Genomic DNA, 17333 nt, shown 5'->3' with positions numbered 1-17333 from the left:
AGCAGCTTTCATTTTACCCAGAATGAGATGGTGTTGACAACTGTATGTACAGTTTTTTCTAGGCACTTTTCTGACCCTGTAAAAACTGACTCCATTTCCTAAGTCAAAATATTGTAGGTACTTTCCATATCTAATTGTAAGTAAATTATAAAAGTCAGCATTAAAATTCTCTAGATAATCACTTGCATTTCTAAATGGAGTCTGAAATGGATTTGTTTCCCAGATTGTCTCCAACTGGCCACAGGCACCGAGCAAGAGACGTTCCATATTCTGTAGGAAAATGTACTGCATAGCATTTTAAAAAACAGCTCTAAAAGATTATCATTAGCATAAATTATCTGCAGTGAAACCATCACAAAGCACTTAAGGCTGCCCATAAATGAACACCATTTTATTTATCCAGTTCCAAGTATAAGGATGAATTATTTTAGCCTGCATTATTAATACTAAAATCATGAAGGAACACTGCAGAGCAGAAAGTGAAATATGTGATACGTGCACACAGGTACATATGTACCTTCTCACAGATAATGGGATGTATTAGAGAGTATATGCTATGATTCAAAAGGTTGCACACACTACAGAAAATGAAGCTCAGTGCTGTGTCCGAATAAACTTGAAAATAGATTATTCCAGAGAGTTGAGTCAATGGTGGATTGAAACCATGTCTTCAGGATCAGGAGAAAACCACTTCATGATTTTTAACTGCTGTCTAACTTTGCATCCCCATGTAAAGTGTAGAGACTGACACATACCTGGCAGCTGTTTCTTAAGACTTAGCATAGACTTATCAGAATATATCCAAGGTAATTTGAATAGTGAGGAAGTCAGTATGGCCCTCTACCTCCCTTTTGCATTTGTCAGGAGAGGGTTTTTGCCTTCAGCCCCAAGAACTTCGTGTAGGACACATTGCTTGAGCACCATAACAGTTCCCTCCTTTCCCATTTAACTGAAAATAAATACACACAAAATATCTCCTGAAGTTCAAAAGCATGCATAAACATGGGCACCAGGTCCCTGCCTCTTACAGTAGATTGGCTGTTATGGCAAAGCTGAAACCTCCGGAGCTAAGCATGTGATCTCCTCATTAGTCCAGTGTCTTTCTCCCAGACAGAAATATTCCAGAGTGCAGAGCAGTATAAGGTTCACTAATGCATTCAGTATCTTAAAAACTTATTTGAACCAAAATAAAATACATTTCCCACCAAAGACAGGTCCAAATTTGTGCAATATCGGGCTGGGCTTTTTTTTTTTTTTTTGCTCGTCTTTGACTTGATAAATGTTGTGTTAAATATTTTGCACATAAATTTGATTTCAAACTTTGAGAAGGTAGGTGATGTGGTATTTGGAGCTACATAAAAACAATCAATGTATTTGAGCATGTCTCTCTCATCACAAGTGAGTGCTCTTTCTCAAATGCCAGTGTGGCTGCTGCTTCGGCAGCAGAATGAAGAAAGCAATGCCATTGCTGCCATTTTCCTGTAGTGCCCTATCTGAGAAGAATTTTGAGCACGAGTTGACAGAAATTGCTTGGTTAGCCTATGTAGCCTAAGAACAGTTTTCACGTCTTCAGAACAAGCACTTATTTTTGTTGAGACTCCTGGCAGTGAATTTTAGCTGACAGAGAATCCTGCAAAATGACAAGCTAGAACATGACAAAGCTTTGCCTGCCCATGTATTGCTTCTTGCCTCAGACATCAGCTACAAGCATCTCTTTGCCTTAGAGGAGAGCCGGGTGTCACCTGAAGTTGTGGTATCTTGGACTGCATTCAGTGCTAACTCCTCCTGAGAATCAGATAAAGAGACAAGATGTCTACTCAAGACACCAGGTTCCTCTACAAAGATGACTACTCAAAGGTTTGATGTGCCGCTCAAACTCTCAGTTGGATTCAACATTGTAATTTGTTCCACAATAGGATGACCCAGCAGGGTTTTTTTCCAGCACAACATGAAAGAAAACATTTAAAAAAAAAAAAAAAAAAAAAAAAAGTTGTTCAATTGATTATATAAATTGCATCACTAACAGCCTTAGGCTGACTATGAATATTTCAGTATTTTTCACCTCTTCAGCTTCATGTCTAATGTTCTTCTGGAGTAAACAAGTGTTGTGTGGGAAAGCCTGCTTCCTAGTAAATTAAATGTGTTCCAAAAGAGAGTTCAGTAGCAATTATTGGAAATTTGAAAATGAACTGACATAAAATTAAAGAATATTATAAAACACAGCTTCAATATAATTCTGTGAGAACCACACAAGTTTGTTCTACTGAACCTGAAGGGTATAAATTTTGACAAAACATAATATCACTAATTTGAAAGAAAAAGTACTGAAAATATTGTGTTTCTGAAAAGAATTCAGAAAGTACTGAAATCTGTTATGGTACTACACTGCCCAAAATGCCAAGAACTTATCAGCAGAGTCCAGAAAAGCAGAGACAAAGTGCTGCTAAATGTTTCATCACATATCTCTATTACTTTAAGTTTTGTGTAATAGTGTCACACAGTTTTGTGAGCCAAAGGTCAGCAAGGGCCTCATTTGTATATTAGATAATCAGATGTCCACCCCAAAAATGCACTAAAGAAATAGGGTCTTGCCTAGAAAACAGGAAAGACATCACTATGTCAACAAGAGTGTTTCTGTTATCCAAGCAGATACCATGAGTGCTAAAACTACTTTTTATACTGGAAGTTATTATTAGCAACTGCTCCTCATGGGGATTGAGGAGGCTGTCAGACTCTATTATGTCATGCAGTCAAGCACAAGAAAGTTGCATATGATCATCTGTATAAATTTTCTCATAGCCTGTATGGATCTTCTTCCTGCTCTTTGTAAAAACCTTTGGATTACAGGCAGTTAGACTTCTTAAAACCTAAATCTCCACAAGTGTTTGCATATTCAGTACCAAATTGGACTGGAGTATGAAATAGACAGAACTGCCAGACAGCAAGACCTAGACAAAGTGCAACCTGAAGAAAATCATCACAGTGACATGTTTTAAATGAACCTGTATTTAAGGCTTGATTTGAAAGAGGTGCTAAGAGCCCAGATCATGCATTTCACTATTTAGAAACCAGCTCTGAAAATGTCTAATTTCTATCTACCTCAGTCCACAGCATGGGATTGATGATACATATATAAATCTGAAAAATGCAAATTGTGAACATGCTATATAAATGCCAGCTGTTACCACAAGTTCATCTGAAGATGACTTGGCAGAAAACAACAGATTATAGATTGCCAAAGAAAATCTTTCTGGAGGAGATAGCATAAAGGATTGTTCAGTACTTCCAGTAAGTGAGACATGGTAGTTTCTTGCCCCTGCAAGTGACACGCTAAAATCCTCATGGTCCAGCAGCTAACCACATCTTGTGTACTGGGAAAGCAAACTGAAACAGAACTGGAAATACCACTAAATGTGAACAGAATTGGGATTCCCAATTTTGTGCAGCTTATTGAATATTTTCCATTTTTATTTTAATGTTGAAGCATTTTAAAATATCTCTGCTGCTTTATCTTTTATCAGTCCACTTAGCAAGGCAATGGTTGTTGTGTGTGTTTTTTTTTTAATGAAGAATAGTTGAAAACAATCCATTTTACTCTTTTTTTCAGTATTTTTTTTCCTAACCTCATGCCATGCTTCTGCTAATTACCATTGATTGCAAAACAGCTGACCAATTAACCCTGGCAGGATAGACGTTAATTTGCTGGCACTGCCTGTCCTCCATCAGGCAGTGAGGACTGATTGGTAGCTTCAGCCAATTAGCAATGAGCTGGCAGAGCTCACAGTTCCCTAAATTATGAATGTCCTCAAACTGCTGAGAGAAATTACTGGATCAGTTAAAACACATGACTGAATATCTTCAAGTAAATAAAAGCTAGTAAACAAGGCTATGTCTTTTATTGAGCAGTCAGAAGCTAATTAGAGAAGAAAGACTAGTAGGCTTTCTGTTGTTGTGTTAGAGGTTTTTTTAGTTATTGTTTTACATTTTAAGCTGTTGGGATTGGTTTGTTTCTGTTCTAGTCTACCATTAATATCAGTTATCTATAACTAAAAGCTATCATTGACTTAATGCAAGAGGATCTATCTGGTAAACAGTGAGATCTAAAATGACCTTCCTTCCAAAGTGGCTAACCTTTCTGAAAGGCAAAGAGGTGGTTATTGCTAATGCTATAATTGCAATACTGACAATTGGTGGGCAGCAACTCTTCTCTTTCTTTACGTTCAGCTGTCCTTGTCATGTGGGGCAGAACCTCATCTATGGGTTGGCCTTCCTGGGCGTTCCTGCACTGATTCTTCTGGTTATTGGCTATGCTCTGAACAACCAGACCTGGAGGCTGGTTACAGGCAAGAGGTCTCCTCTCCTGACGGAGAGCACATGGAATCAGTTATTGCAGTGCAAGCTGACCTGCTTTGTACTGTGCAGTATCACTGGGAGAGCACTGGTTGCTCCAGTGACATGGCTAGCAGTCACTCTGATAAATGGCTCCTACTACGTGTGTGCTGTGAGTGAGTATGTCTCTGTGTATTACTATGGAGATATTCCTAATGTGACTATTAGTGAACGCCAGAGGATTTTGGCTGCGTTTCCTTGTAGTCAGCTAGTTCCACCAGAGTTGAGCAGGGTGAGAGATGAAGTGATCCTCCTGCTCCGGTACCAGTCACAGGTGAGTAATCTATATTGTTTCTGCTGTGAAAGCTGTTGTCTGTAGATCTAGTAATGACACCACAGTTTATTCATCAGACAAGGGGTGAGGATAGAACAGGATCAATGTCTTCTGCCTTGATTACTAAATCTCTTCTGTGTTTTGTGGAGCCTGCCTTGTTCCCATAGGTGGAATTGAAAATCCAGTACGTAAATATTACTTCTGACCTTTGCTACTGGAAGATGCATTCTTGTATCTTGAGAAGCACTACCACGTAAGATAAATGGAAGTTCAAGAGCCACTGAAGGGAAGGAAGCTTCTTGTACTCAAGCACAAGAAATGTGACTAAGGGGTCCAGGCTGTGAGAGCTCCACATAAACCAAAGTCCTGTTGTTGCTGATTTTTTTGTTTGTTTTTGTTTGTTTGTTTTTTAGGTCAGACTTGAATCTATAATTTAATATTCCAGCTAGAAGTAGGAGGAATGTTAAGATTATTACTTCAAGGAAAATTGCTTGTAAATATTGCACAAGGTAACTTGGGCTAGGAATTAGAGGGTTCCTATGTTGCAGATTCACAATAGTAGCTGTAGGGGCAATATCCTTAAGTTATTCATCAGGTCTTCCTTAAACTTGATGGGAAGAAATGAATTTATGACACATCTGTCTGCAGTAGTCAGGGACTGGGTGTGATGGGAATAGATACAAGCCATGCTTATCCTCTGCTAGCCTCCTTATTCAGGAAAAGCAAGTAGAGATTGTCTTAGATTTTTATTTTATTCTTTATGCCCAGAAAGTACCACTGTAGGTTCTTCCAGCTGTGATCTTGTTTGTTTTGGAAGGTGGCAGGCTGGCTTCTGATTGCTGTGGTAGTCATCACTGTCTTCCTGTCTTACTGCCTGGCAAGCTGCTTCTCCCCACTCAGCTTTCTGCACTTCAGGTACTGGACCAGCTATGTCCGTAATGAGCAGGAGCTCTTTGACGAAGCAACAGACCAGCACTCCAAGCTCTATGCCATGAAGCATGTAAAGAAGTTCTTTGGATTTGTCCCAGGAAATGAAAATATAAATGAAATCCGTATCCCATCACTCAGGGAGTGGCAAGCTATCTCTGGACTGGCCTTCCTAAAATTAGTGGATGAGGAGCATTATGACTACAGCCTCCTCCATGACTGGGCACTCAAGGACTCAGCAGACAGAAAATATCTGAAGCTTAATGAAGACCCCTGACCATAACTTAGCTGTGAGGTTCTGAGTCCCCGCCAACACCTTGTGGGAAAAATCAGGAGTGTCTAGCTCTGCTTTAGACTTGAACTGTGATGGAGCTTTCTAATACCTTATTACATAAAGGACATGAATAAGTACTTTGTTAATGTAGATCTTCAGATGCTTATACACTGCTCCTGATGGCGTATGACTCCTGTGAGATGCAGAGGTCAGAGGCCTCATCTGACTGGGGTGGGCTGTTTCAAGCTGTAGCTTCACTTTCTAACAATTCTGTAAAAGGGATCAGTTTCACAGGGTAAGAAAGCTATACTCAAATGCTTTCTCTTCCCTCTTGTTAAAAAATCTTTAATAGTAGACTCTGATTAGATTCTATGAGCCTGATCCACTCTGTATGAAGTAGAAGATATCTAGTTTTGTCTTAATGACCTCCAGTACAAATACTTTATTTTTCCTCTTCCACTTTCTCCTATGTGGATAGAACACCTCCTCAACCAAGGCTGAGTACAGATAAAGTGGTTCGAAAACTTTCAGTGGGCACTTGATATTTTTAGCAGAATTGAGATGTGCAAGAAGGAGGGATGAATCATATAGCAGTTAAAAGGGGAGGAGGGGGAAGGAAAGAAAGAAGGGAAGGGGGGGGGGGGGAAGAAAACAAAAAGGACACTTTACATGTGGAAACTTGAATTTGAGCGCTTCTTAAGTGGAAGCAGTAGCAAGGTCAGTTTCCTATTTTGTGTCTGACTTTACAAGTAAGCTGACCTACTACGTAGGGAAATATCCTTCTGAAGTCAAATTTGCTTTGCCTTTGAAAATGTTAAAATTCTGTCATACTATTGTGCCCACAGTTATTGCTGTCATCATTTCTCCCTGAATTGGCATGCGGCCTGTGGACTGTGTGCTATCTACCTATAGGTTAGGACATAGGATGCAACCTACTGGGGATTTGCTTTTGTTTTTGTTATTTTATTTAAAAACAACAACAAAAGAACAGTCTTAAAATAGAAAAATACATGTAGCACTTTCCCTTACAAAGTACAGGAGTTGAGAGCATGCTAAGTAGCAGGTCTTGTTTAAGTGTGTTTGCTCTTCCTTTGAGGAACTTCTAAACATGGACTTGAAAAAGCTGAATATGCTGAGTAACTGGAATAATGCATATATCACTGAAAATTTTACAAATATCACATTTCACTTGAATCCTAAAGTTTCTATTATACTGCATGGTATGTATGATCAGCTTAGGAAGCAAAGCATCTGTTAGGGAATACAATCTCTAATTTCACTTTAAATTCATTGGTGTTTGGTTTTGGTTTGTGGATTTTTTTTTTTGAAGATGGAACACTATGCACAATCTGGAAAATGTACAGCTGCTTTGTGTATCTGAAAGTTTCTCCTCCCTCTCTGATTGGAGTAACAAAAGCTAGCTGCTACCTGTTGTGATTTTTTCTTCTACTTTGTACCTTGTTTTACAGTGCCACTATGAAATGATGCAAAATTTGTAAAAAGAGAAAGTGAGCTGTTAACCTCTTTCTTACTTGTAGTGAAACTGTAATTTTAAAATGAATCTTTTAAAAATGACTTTAACTTTGTCTCAATTGATGTTTTTCCTTTGTTTTTTAGAGTTTATTTAAAAAAATCTGAATAACAAACCTTAGCTGTCATTGTGAATTTAGCCTGCTAATATGCATAGCATTGTCTTGTTGGGATATGCTAATCCATAGCATTAAATACAGCTATAGTATTATGATTTATGGTGCATTTCACTTCATTTCTCTGCTCCTGAAATATGTCGTGGATTGGTAATGAAATAAGATATCACTTCCTAAAGAACTTGAAGCTAGAGAAAAATCCACAGGGCACTGAACAGCCCGTGTCTGCTAACACTGGTGTCATCTTACCCCAAATCAATTTAGAACTGCAGTTTGCTCACTCAGACTGAAAATGATTATTTCTACAGCAAAGGAAAGCTTCCTGTAACCCCAGGGTTGTAAAAATACGTCTGAGGGAAAACTGCCAGTGGTAAATTCAGGAAGTGGATGCACCTTACACAGTGCAATGCAACAAGTGCCAATAGGTGTCTGGTGCCCATTAACCCTTAAACCCACCCTTGCAGGAAGCCCACACTGGGTGACGGTGTGCCAGCTTTGATTTCTGTGCGATGCTCACACAGTTATGCCATCTGTGCGGTGTAACTCCTGAAATTACTGTGAAAACCCCCCGAGATGTTTGTTGGTGCCTTGTAACTCCAACCTGCGCTACCTGCTACCCCAGAGGACCTTCCAATTTCGCTCTGAGGTGTCGGTCAGCTGCCCCGAGAGCAAGTTCTGAATACCTTTCAAGTTCTGAATACCCTTCAGCCTACTGCCCCCTATGGGTTTCCAACCGAAGAACGACATCGATCCAACAGCAGCGATGTCTTTTTAAAGTAACTCTGCATATGCTGAACTCTCCGTGTAGAGTCCGCAGGTGCCCACGCAACAGGGGCTGAACCTCAAGCTCCTCAACTACTGCTGCTTAAGCGTGCTGCCCAAGGAAAGCGGATTTCAACAAAACAAGAGAAGATCAAAGCCAGGCGCCACCAACACCCACGACCCCCGCGCTGAGCGCCGCCCTCAGCCCAAAGCAATCCACTGCCGAGCGAGTCGCGCGCGGCCGGCGCCAGGCACCGCCAGCCGATGCCGGCGGGCGGCGCGCATGCGGTGTGCGCGGCCCACGGCCGTTGGCGGCGATGACGGACTACAGCGAGGAGCAGCGCAACGAGCTGGAGGCCCTGGAGTCCATCTACCCGGACTCGTTCACGGGTGAGCCGCGGAGCGGGTCCTGCTCTGCTGCACGGCCGCGGCGAGGCGATGGAGGCCCGGTCGCGTACGGGGCGCTGCCTGCCGCCCCTTTTCTTACGGCTCTCTCGGGGTGAAGGTTGAGTGGAGCGTGGGGTGTCCGGGGTCCTTAAGCGTGTGTGGTGCCGGGGTGCCTCAGTTCCAGGACTGGGACTGTCTGTGCGCGGGATGTGCTCTCGGTTGTCCAGCGATTGAAGGCTTTGTGCGTGAGATTTCTGCACGTTCTCTCCTTCCTACCTGCGCAGTATCTGCTCGCCCCACGTCCCGCCTCATCTTAGCCGCGCTAACTTCGCTCCGCCGTCTGCCCGCTGCGTTTGTTTATTGCTTTAATCTGGAAACGCTTCTGATGCCTTCGTTTTTAGGTTAAAGCAACGTGGACCTGTGTCCTGTAGCTAAGGATGCTGAGTCAGAGACTAATACGCTTTCACGTAGTCGAGTGTTTATTGTGATTTATTGTTTGCTCGGGTAATAATGCACTTATGCCCATGAAGAAGAGGGAGCACAAAAGGCTGTAGTGGTGGTACATAAGCAGTTGGGCAAAATTCAGTTAACAGTGTTAGATCACAAATACTAGATTGGTTATAGTTTACAGCAGTGGTACAGAACAATCCTTAGTCAGGGATTTCACCTGCAGTGCACGCTTTAGCAATGAGGTAAAACCATCTATTCCATGACAGCAGAATATAGATTTGCCTTTTTTTTTTGGTCTGTTAAGAGCCACTGTCTGTCTTTTAGCTGCCTCCTTCACAGGTGGGCAATAAACAAAGCCTTACTTCACTTTTACAGGTGAACATGGTTGCTGATGGATTTAATTTTTTGTACTGACTATTTAAATTCCCCCCTTTTCTAGGTTATTTCCAGAACTCTTGAAGGAAAGCATCATCCATCTCATTTTTTTGTTTTAAGAATCATTTTCTACTTCAAGCCGCCCTAAATACAGTGGTAGGAACAGATATACTGGATGGACTGGATACCCATTGCACCTATCTAGCACAATAAAGCGAACTGGCTTTGGGACCTTTCTGCTTATATTTGCTTTTACTAGTTCAAGTCACTTAGTGGTAGGTAGGTCTGTACTCTTGCTAACTTCTTGCTATTGTGGATGTTATATGCTGTCATTCAGAGAGAATTTCAAACATCACATCACGTAGAAAACAGCAGTTAACTAGAAAGCACCCTTTAATGAATTTTAAAGGCTTCTAACACTGTATCAAGAGGCTTGTTTACCTTACTAGTCCTAGAGAAATTCAGTTTTAATTATGTAAAGTAGTTTTCTGATTTAACGTATCTTTTTTTCTCTTTTTTTAACAGTGTTGTCAGAAAAGCCAACGACCTTCACAATTACTGTGACATCGGAAGCAGGTGAAAATGATGAAAGTAAGTTCATTATGTCTTAAGTAGAATAACCTCCCTTCCTGCATATTAACTTTCCAGTTTATATATATTTTTATATATATATATATATATATGTATGTGTATATATAAGCTGTTTCAGTGTGTGTTTCCATATACTTGGCTATTTTCCAAAGTCTGCCTCTTCTTTAAGTATCTTACATTTATGAAGCTGCTGTAAGAAACATTGTTGCTGTCTTGCAAGAGGTAGGTAAGAATAAAGATCTTTCTCTCAAGTATATAAAAGTTGTGGATATTGATTGTGATGTTTTTTGTTCATGTAGCGTTAGGAACCTGCCTAAACTGTTCATACTGGCACCAGAATGGTTGGTCTCTTCTGTGCCTGTTGCCATAAATGTTGATTTGCTTATTGTTGTGGAGCAGTTTCTGAAAGATAACCATTTAGGCTGATAGCCTGAACAGTTCCTTGCAGCGAAGTTCAGAGCAGTGGCTTATTCAGTGGAAGATATCCTTATTCCTTCTTCCAATATATCTTTTTAAGATGGAGAAAAACATATTCTGAACTACTTTAAAATAAGGTGCTGCAAATGCAGAAAGCTCTTTTGTCTAGTGAAGTATCTGTCCTAAGCACCTTCTCTTTATGAAAGGACTGACTGCTTATGGTTCCATCAGCATCTGGTGCTCTTCTGGCATGGAAAGTCTGTATGATACTCTGAAGTACTTCTGCCCTCTGGCATGTCCAAAAATGCTTTTGCTCTTTTGGTATCAGTGATTACGTGAATTTGTTTTTAGCGAATTTCATTCCAGATAAGTTTGAGAGATGTTATTCTGTGTTCATGAGTTAGAGGAAAGAAACTGCTGCCATCTCCTTCGGTTTTAAAGGAGTAAGCCCTGTCTGGAGCAAGTGTGTGTTAAAGGGAGAACTGAGCTGCCAGAACTGTGAGTCATGAACTGAAGGAACTGGTATTCTGTCAAGATGCATGAAAGGAAGGAATGTAGTTCTTTCTGGCCTTATTTCCTTGCTAGGCTAGCTTTCAGTAACATCAGATTGAATGTGTGTTCCTTAGGCAGTTTTCCTCTTTGCTTATTAATGTCTAATGGGCATTTATGTTTTTGTCGTATGTTGTATGTGGAGCTGTTAACTACCACACTGGTTGTTGCTCCAACCAGGTGTGCAGAATTTAAAGCAGTAATATGCTGAGATTCTCTCTAGGTTTTGTTGTTAGGACTCTTGCTTCGTTTTCTCCAGCGTTAAGTGGAATGTCAGGGAAAAGAGGTTATCACACTGGTACCCACTGTGCCACAGAAAAATTTGCACTCTTTCTAAAGTCTTCTCGGACATAAATAGTCTGGAATAGCTTATGTAAGGGTTAATTTCAGTCTTAGTGGTATTATATTGCATTATACTTAAATTTTTTTTGTATGATGTAATATGTGTGTAAGATGACTGTTCCTTTAAGACAAGTTTTTTTCCTATCTTAAAATACTTAGGCTGTTGATGCAACAGAAAAATGTACAATTATAATTCTGTAAGATAATCACTGTAATGTGTATTTTTTTGTCTTGTAGATGTCCAAACAACCCTTAAGTTTACCTACAGAGAAAAATACCCTGATGAAACTCCCCTTTATGAAATTGTCTCTCAGGAGAATCTTGAAGATAATGATGTCACAGGCATAATAAACCTGTTGGAACAGCAGGTAAGTAAAATGGAATATCTCAATTTATCTTGATATCACTTGATTTAGTCAGAATTTATCCCTCAATTCAGTTGTCTTCTGAGAGATGACTTACTGATTTGAAATACCTTCCATACTGTAAGGGCTGACTTTGAGATTTGGGTTTGGTAAATGGCATTAGTGATGTAAATGACGTTAACGTAAAATACAGAGCTAATTTCAGTGTGCACATGTAAAATAAAGAAATGGAAGGGCTCTACAGCTTCCCCTCCTAGCATTTCTATCTCAAGATGAATTCATTTAACTGTGTATAAATAGTATTTGTGAAGCTAATTCAGTTCAGTTTTATTTGGAAAGAAACAAAAAAAAGCTACATTTCAATAACATAAGTATTTTGGATCGAGAAAAAGTACTCTTTGACCCTTCGTATCAGTGACAGTGCATTGTGAAGGTATATAGAGGAAATATTCTTGTTGACTTAAATATTTCTTGACAAATCTTATCTGCCTTAAAATGGCTGTAAAGTCATTTTCTTTTTAGTTTACATTTTACACCTTTATTCCAGCAGCTGGTGATTTTTGATTGTGTCCCACCTGAAAGGAACATATGTAAGGGAGTAAGGGATTAAGGAATTAGGGAGAACATAGTTTCTGAGTGTCTGTTGTTTCTTAAAATCTAAATTTTATAAACTTGTATTCCTACTGTAGTTTTTTTTTAATCCATGAAGAAGCTCCCCTGGTGTCTAGAATATGCTGATGACATATCATTATCATCATCAATGTTTAGCTACTTACTCATTCATTTGAGAGTGACTTTAACTTGTTTATCTGGCCAATTGACTTGGATTTTACAGTGAACTTTGAAATGGATGTAGAGTACCTCAGCTGTGTTATCTGTGTGTATGTACACAATTCTGCTTTCTGAACAGATATATGTATTAAGCTTCTGAAGATATAGGGTTCTCCTGCTTGAGTTTGCCTTTTTTGTGTTGTAGGCAGAAGAAAATTTGGGAATGGTAATGATCTTCACTCTAGTGTCTGCAGTACAGGAGAAATTAAATGAAATAGTGGATCAAATAAAAACACGAAGAGAAGAGGAAAAGAAACAGAAAGAAAGAGAAGCAGAAGAAGAAGAGAAAGTATGTAAAATATTTTTTCTAACTAAAGATTTAACTTGATGCATGGGCTTGGTGCAAAGCAACTCTGAGCTGTAGTAGAAGAGTAACATCTAGCCCAAAGTTGTGGCCTTTAGGTATTAACTAGAACAAGGTAGTTCATTGCACTTCAAAGATCTTTATTTTTTCCCTCACTTTCTAAAGCAGTCTTTTCACATACGTGTTGCATGTTGCTCCAGCATTGCTTCCTAAGACTGGGGCAGGGATTTTTTTCCCAAGTGAAAACAAAGTCTCTGTAGTCAGTTTCTTGTTTGAAGTGGGAAGTAAAAAAGGATAGAATATGTAGTGCTGTGCACAGACTGCTCTTGTTCTGAAGAAGCGTGTCTTTCTTTGTGGAGCAGAAGCAGTAAGGACCAGTCTTCAGGATGTGGTTTGTCCTCCCTGCACAGGTACTTTCCATCAATCAGCATGGAATAATTTTTCTATCCATGGGATGTGCTGCATTAACTACTGATTATGTACTTTCTTCAGTAGCTGGAGGGTGATGAAACATGAAATATTTGGTGTTCTGAAATAGTAGGAAAAAAAAACCCTGCCAACCCTTTGTGTCTGTCAGTGAGAGAGAACAGTTAATCTATTTTTTTATAGAAAGTTTCAGTCTAGATTGCATGTAGGAGTTGATAAGTGCTGCCTACTTAAGCATAACCTTCATTATTGATATGTTACAAGCTTTTGCACTGTAGGTTCAAATGTATTACTTGGTGTTTTTCTATAATTTCCACCTCTCTGCAGCTCTCTGAAGGGAGAGACCCATGTGGAGAATAGAAACAAGCAAGAATGTGTTCTTTGTATGTACTTGGGGTTAGAGTTAATTTCTGAGAATGCTTCACAGCAAGCAAATGCTTCTGGGATGCTGCAATGTAAGTAAGGAAGAGAATGCTCATCTTCACTCCTAGTTTTGCTAATTGATCATATTTGTTTTCTGTTGGTTTTTTTTTTCAGCAACGCTTTCATGGCACTCCTGTTACAATCGAGAATTTTCTGAACTGGAAAGCAAAGTTTGATGCGGAACTCCTAGAAATAAAAAGAAAAAAGATGAAAGAAGAAGAACAAGCAGGCAAAAATAAATTAAGTGGTATGACTTAAAACTGTACCTGAAACTGCAGTGTTCTCAGACTATCATGATAAGCCTTAAAAATAATTCTTACATTGAAAGATGGTAATAGTAAACAAGATTTTAATGCAATATTAAATTATTATTGTTTATGTTTCTCCAAGTCTTGAGCTCTTTGGTGGGTCAAGATTTCTAGTGAAGTCATTAAGATTCCTAAGCTGTGTATTCAAGCTTCTTTTGATTTTATGCAGTCTACTGCTTTGAGCTCCAGCTGATGAGTATTGCTCTGGCATAAATAGCTGGGGATTATCAAACAACAGAAAGAATCTACACTGAGCAGTGTTGTGATTGGTCTTATTTGTGTTGGATCATGCCATGACTTATAATTATTCGAAGGCATGTAGGAGTTTGGGATGTTGCAGACGAACTGAAGAAACACAGTGGCTGTCTAGTGGATGCAACAAGCTTATGATGCCTAGTGAGAATGGTAGTTTTCCTATAGTATTTTGGAGAAGAGCTATCATAATTATAGTTGTAGGATGTGTTGTCTGTAGATCCCAATCCAGCAGAATCCAAACTCTATCCACTGGAAAAAAAAATGCAGAAGAAATGATTTTAAGAGCACCTGTATACAAAAATAAGTCTTAGATAGCATTCTCCACACTCTCTACAGCTTAACTTTGGACTTTGGTTCTCCTGTGATGATAAATCCACTTTTTAACCTGAATACATCAGAAAACATAACTGATATGATTGTGTGGTAATGCTGCATGGCAAAAGGAGGCTATGATAGTACCTTCTAATGCTCAGTAGAAATCAGACTTCTAGTTTTTTTGTTCTTGAAATTGTTATCATGCTGTTTTTCTCTTTAATGGTCTAGTTTATAGGAACTCCACCTTACAAAAGTAAAAAAGGCTTATTTTCAGATTTTGTGAGGTACTCCAGTAGAAGAAAAAGGTATCTTTGAGTGTTTTACCTGAAGTATCAAGCAGTCTTCCTGATAGAAGATTAAAAAAAACAATGCAAATGCAGATGGAAAGGCTTGTAGAATGTCTTGAACTTTTCTTTCCCCACCTCCCAATTAGAAAGGCTTTGCTTTGCATTATGTGATGCTTCCTTCACAGTTGGAGCTGGTGACTGGTATGTACATCCAACTTGATTTTCATATGAAGGAGGTAGCTTAATCTGTCCAGTTCCCAAAGATTTACTGTAGAATACAAGATGAGGACTGAATAAAGACTGTGAGATGGTGTAAATTTTCCCAGCCACATTTCAAACTGGTTAATCTGTATAGCCTAAGGTAGTGTACTGTTATTGCCTTAGATTGTTAGTTACATAACCAAACAGCATTTTGAAATATATACTTTTTAACTTCTAGGGAAACAGCTGTTTGAAATGGATCACAACCTTGATACATCTGACATCCAGTTCTTGGAGGAAGGTAAATTTCTGTTTGTTTCTGCATCTGAAAGACAGTGGCTTAAAACATGTAAACATTCTAATTCTGACTAAAATCTTATGTCAGTATCACTTTTAACTGGAAAACATTTCTGAAAAGTACGTTTTGGCGATGGAACAAAAGCAATTTTATTCTCCCCAGAAAAAAAATTTCTTTCCATTTAAAGTTTTTAAAGTTCTCTTTTCTTCTCCCTGAAGATCAACATCAATAACAAACATCGTGTGTATCAAATTAAATATTACTTGCCTTTGTGCAACGCAATTCCTTTTTATGGTTTTGTACAGGTTAGTTTATTTACTGAGAAAATTCCCTGATCCTAGCTGAAAATTTTGTAAGTCTGTGCCAAAAGCTGTTAAACTGTTGGAGATAAATAAATCCACCACAGTCACATATTACTTATTTTATTTCTATACCTTCTTTTTTGTCCTAGTTCAAAAGACTGATTGTGAGTTAAGGCAATTATTTACTGCAGCAACATTATCTCATAGTATAGCAGAAACACACATGTATAAGAATGATGAAGTTCTAAACATCAGTGAATATAAACTTGAAATGGCAGTCATGAAGAAGTTGTTTCTTCTAGTTAGAGGACATGCTTAACTTTGCCTTCCTCCTAAAGTGCTTAAAGTGAAGATGGGTTTTTCTACCTCAAGAGAAGAATAGACTCTGTGTATTTGGGCTCTGTTCCCAAGTTATGGGAATATAATTTTTAATGTTAACTTTTAATCCTGTTGCTGTCCATTATTTAAAAATTCCTGCACAGATTAGTGTTGTAATTTTAAATTGAAGTTATTGATAATTAACACTAATTTTTGCAGCTGCTACAGTCTAATGTGTTATCTAGATAGAAGCAGTTAAAAAGTCTCCTTCAAAGGCAGTGAAAAACAGAACCTTGTTCAGTGGCCAGAAGATGTCGCTATTGATAGATGCAAATAAAGTAGTAGTGGTTCTGAAGTTTTGCTCCTAAGCTTTATCTATTTTAGAAGAAAGTGTGACAGCATAGAAGGCTTCAGCTTACTTTTAAAATTTAAATCTAAAGTATTCTTTTTTTTTTACATATCAGTGCCCTCTGAATTACTTATCTGCCTTTCAGATTTTCTCATGGAGAAAATTTAAAGGATAATTGTATATGATCTGATGTTCCTTATTGCATGTGTGTGTGATACATATATATATATATATATATATATAATATACATATATGCACTTTGTACTGTTTGTATTCAGAGACTGAATTTGTTGTTCAGGTATTTTTTTTCTCTTCGTGTAATTTTTTTTTTTCTTTTTTGTAGCTGGAAACAGCGTGGAGGTTGATGAATCTTTATTCCAAGAAATGGATGATTTAGAGTTGGAGGATGAAGAAGATGACCCTGACTACAACCCTGTTAATTTAGATAGTGATTAGACTTTCTTTGAACTGGCTCTGTCATCAGTATGGACTTATGTAAGGAGAGAGAGGCAGAAAAACCACAGCATCTGTGGTTGTAGTAATGTGTATTGATTTTCCTTTTTTCAAAGAAAAAAAAGTATTTTACATCTGGGAGTATGGTCTTCTGATGACTATCATCATAAATAAATTGACTTATATTTCACATTAAAAACTGAGACATACTCTTCTGATTATTTTTTTTTTCCTCCACTTCTTTAAGTGTCCTCTGAAGAGAAGTGACAGCAAGCAAGAAGGAAAAGATGGCATGGTGATTGTTAAACATACCTGCATGCGGAAGCTGAGTTCTGCTCTCTTCTTTGTAGGAAATGCATGAGAAAGTTTATTGAGTAGAACGGTTTACGTGCTGTGCAGGATTTTTTCTTTGAAATTTTATAATGCAATAAATGATGGTCACTTCTGATAACCCAAATTTTTAGCTGAACAACTGTAGATAGGCAGCACTAGTCATTTTTTAATAAGGCGTATA

The 17333-nt window shown here is 38.5% G+C and overlaps 2 protein-coding genes across 2 annotated transcripts; both read left to right on the top strand.

The window, feature by feature from the left end:
- Positions 1-3879: 3879 nt before the first annotated feature.
- CALHM4 (calcium homeostasis modulator family member 4) lies at positions 3880-7608 on the top strand. The gene is made up of 2 exons (XM_031610947.2): positions 3880-4663; positions 5481-7608. The coding sequence occupies exons 1-2, from the start codon at positions 4106-4108 to the stop codon at positions 5865-5867; spliced, it is 945 nt and encodes a 314-aa protein (XP_031466807.2). The 5' UTR covers positions 3880-4105; the 3' UTR covers positions 5868-7608.
- An 895-nt stretch (positions 7609-8503) lies between these two features.
- Positions 8504-17022, top strand: RWDD1 (RWD domain containing 1). Its single transcript, XM_031610948.2, has 7 exons — positions 8504-8662; positions 10010-10075; positions 11621-11751; positions 12725-12868; positions 13847-13979; positions 15337-15399; positions 16710-17022. Exons 1-7 carry the CDS (start codon positions 8590-8592, stop codon positions 16820-16822), a joined length of 723 nt encoding a protein of 240 aa, XP_031466808.1. The 5' UTR covers positions 8504-8589; the 3' UTR covers positions 16823-17022.
- Positions 17023-17333: the final 311 nt, after the last annotated feature.

The sequence above is a fragment of the Phasianus colchicus genome, chromosome 2 (genome assembly GCF_987193195.1).
Source record: "Phasianus colchicus chromosome 2, bPhaCol1.hap1.1, whole genome shotgun sequence".
Taxonomy (NCBI): domain Eukaryota; kingdom Metazoa; phylum Chordata; class Aves; order Galliformes; family Phasianidae; genus Phasianus; species Phasianus colchicus.
Note: the sequence above shows the minus strand (reverse complement) of the source record. Positions and strands in the feature narration are given on the sequence as shown.

Excerpts from the sequence above, each read along its gene's own strand:
- CALHM4 (XM_031610947.2), top strand. The coding sequence starts at position 4,106 with ATGACCTTCCTTCCAAAGTGGCTAACCTTTCTGAAAGGCAAAGAGGTG. Across the intron at positions 4,664-5,480 it reads TGCTCCGGTACCAGTCACAG|GTGGCAGGCTGGCTTCTGAT; the intron begins GTGAGTAATCTA and ends TTGTTTTGGAAG.
- RWDD1 (XM_031610948.2), top strand. The coding sequence starts at position 8,590 with ATGACGGACTACAGCGAGGAGCAGCGCAACGAGCTGGAGGCCCTGGAG. Across the intron at positions 8,663-10,009 it reads CTACCCGGACTCGTTCACGG|TGTTGTCAGAAAAGCCAACG; the intron begins GTGAGCCGCGGA and ends TTTTTTTAACAG. Across the intron at positions 12,869-13,846 it reads AAGCAGAAGAAGAAGAGAAA|CAACGCTTTCATGGCACTCC; the intron begins GTATGTAAAATA and ends TTTTTTTTTCAG.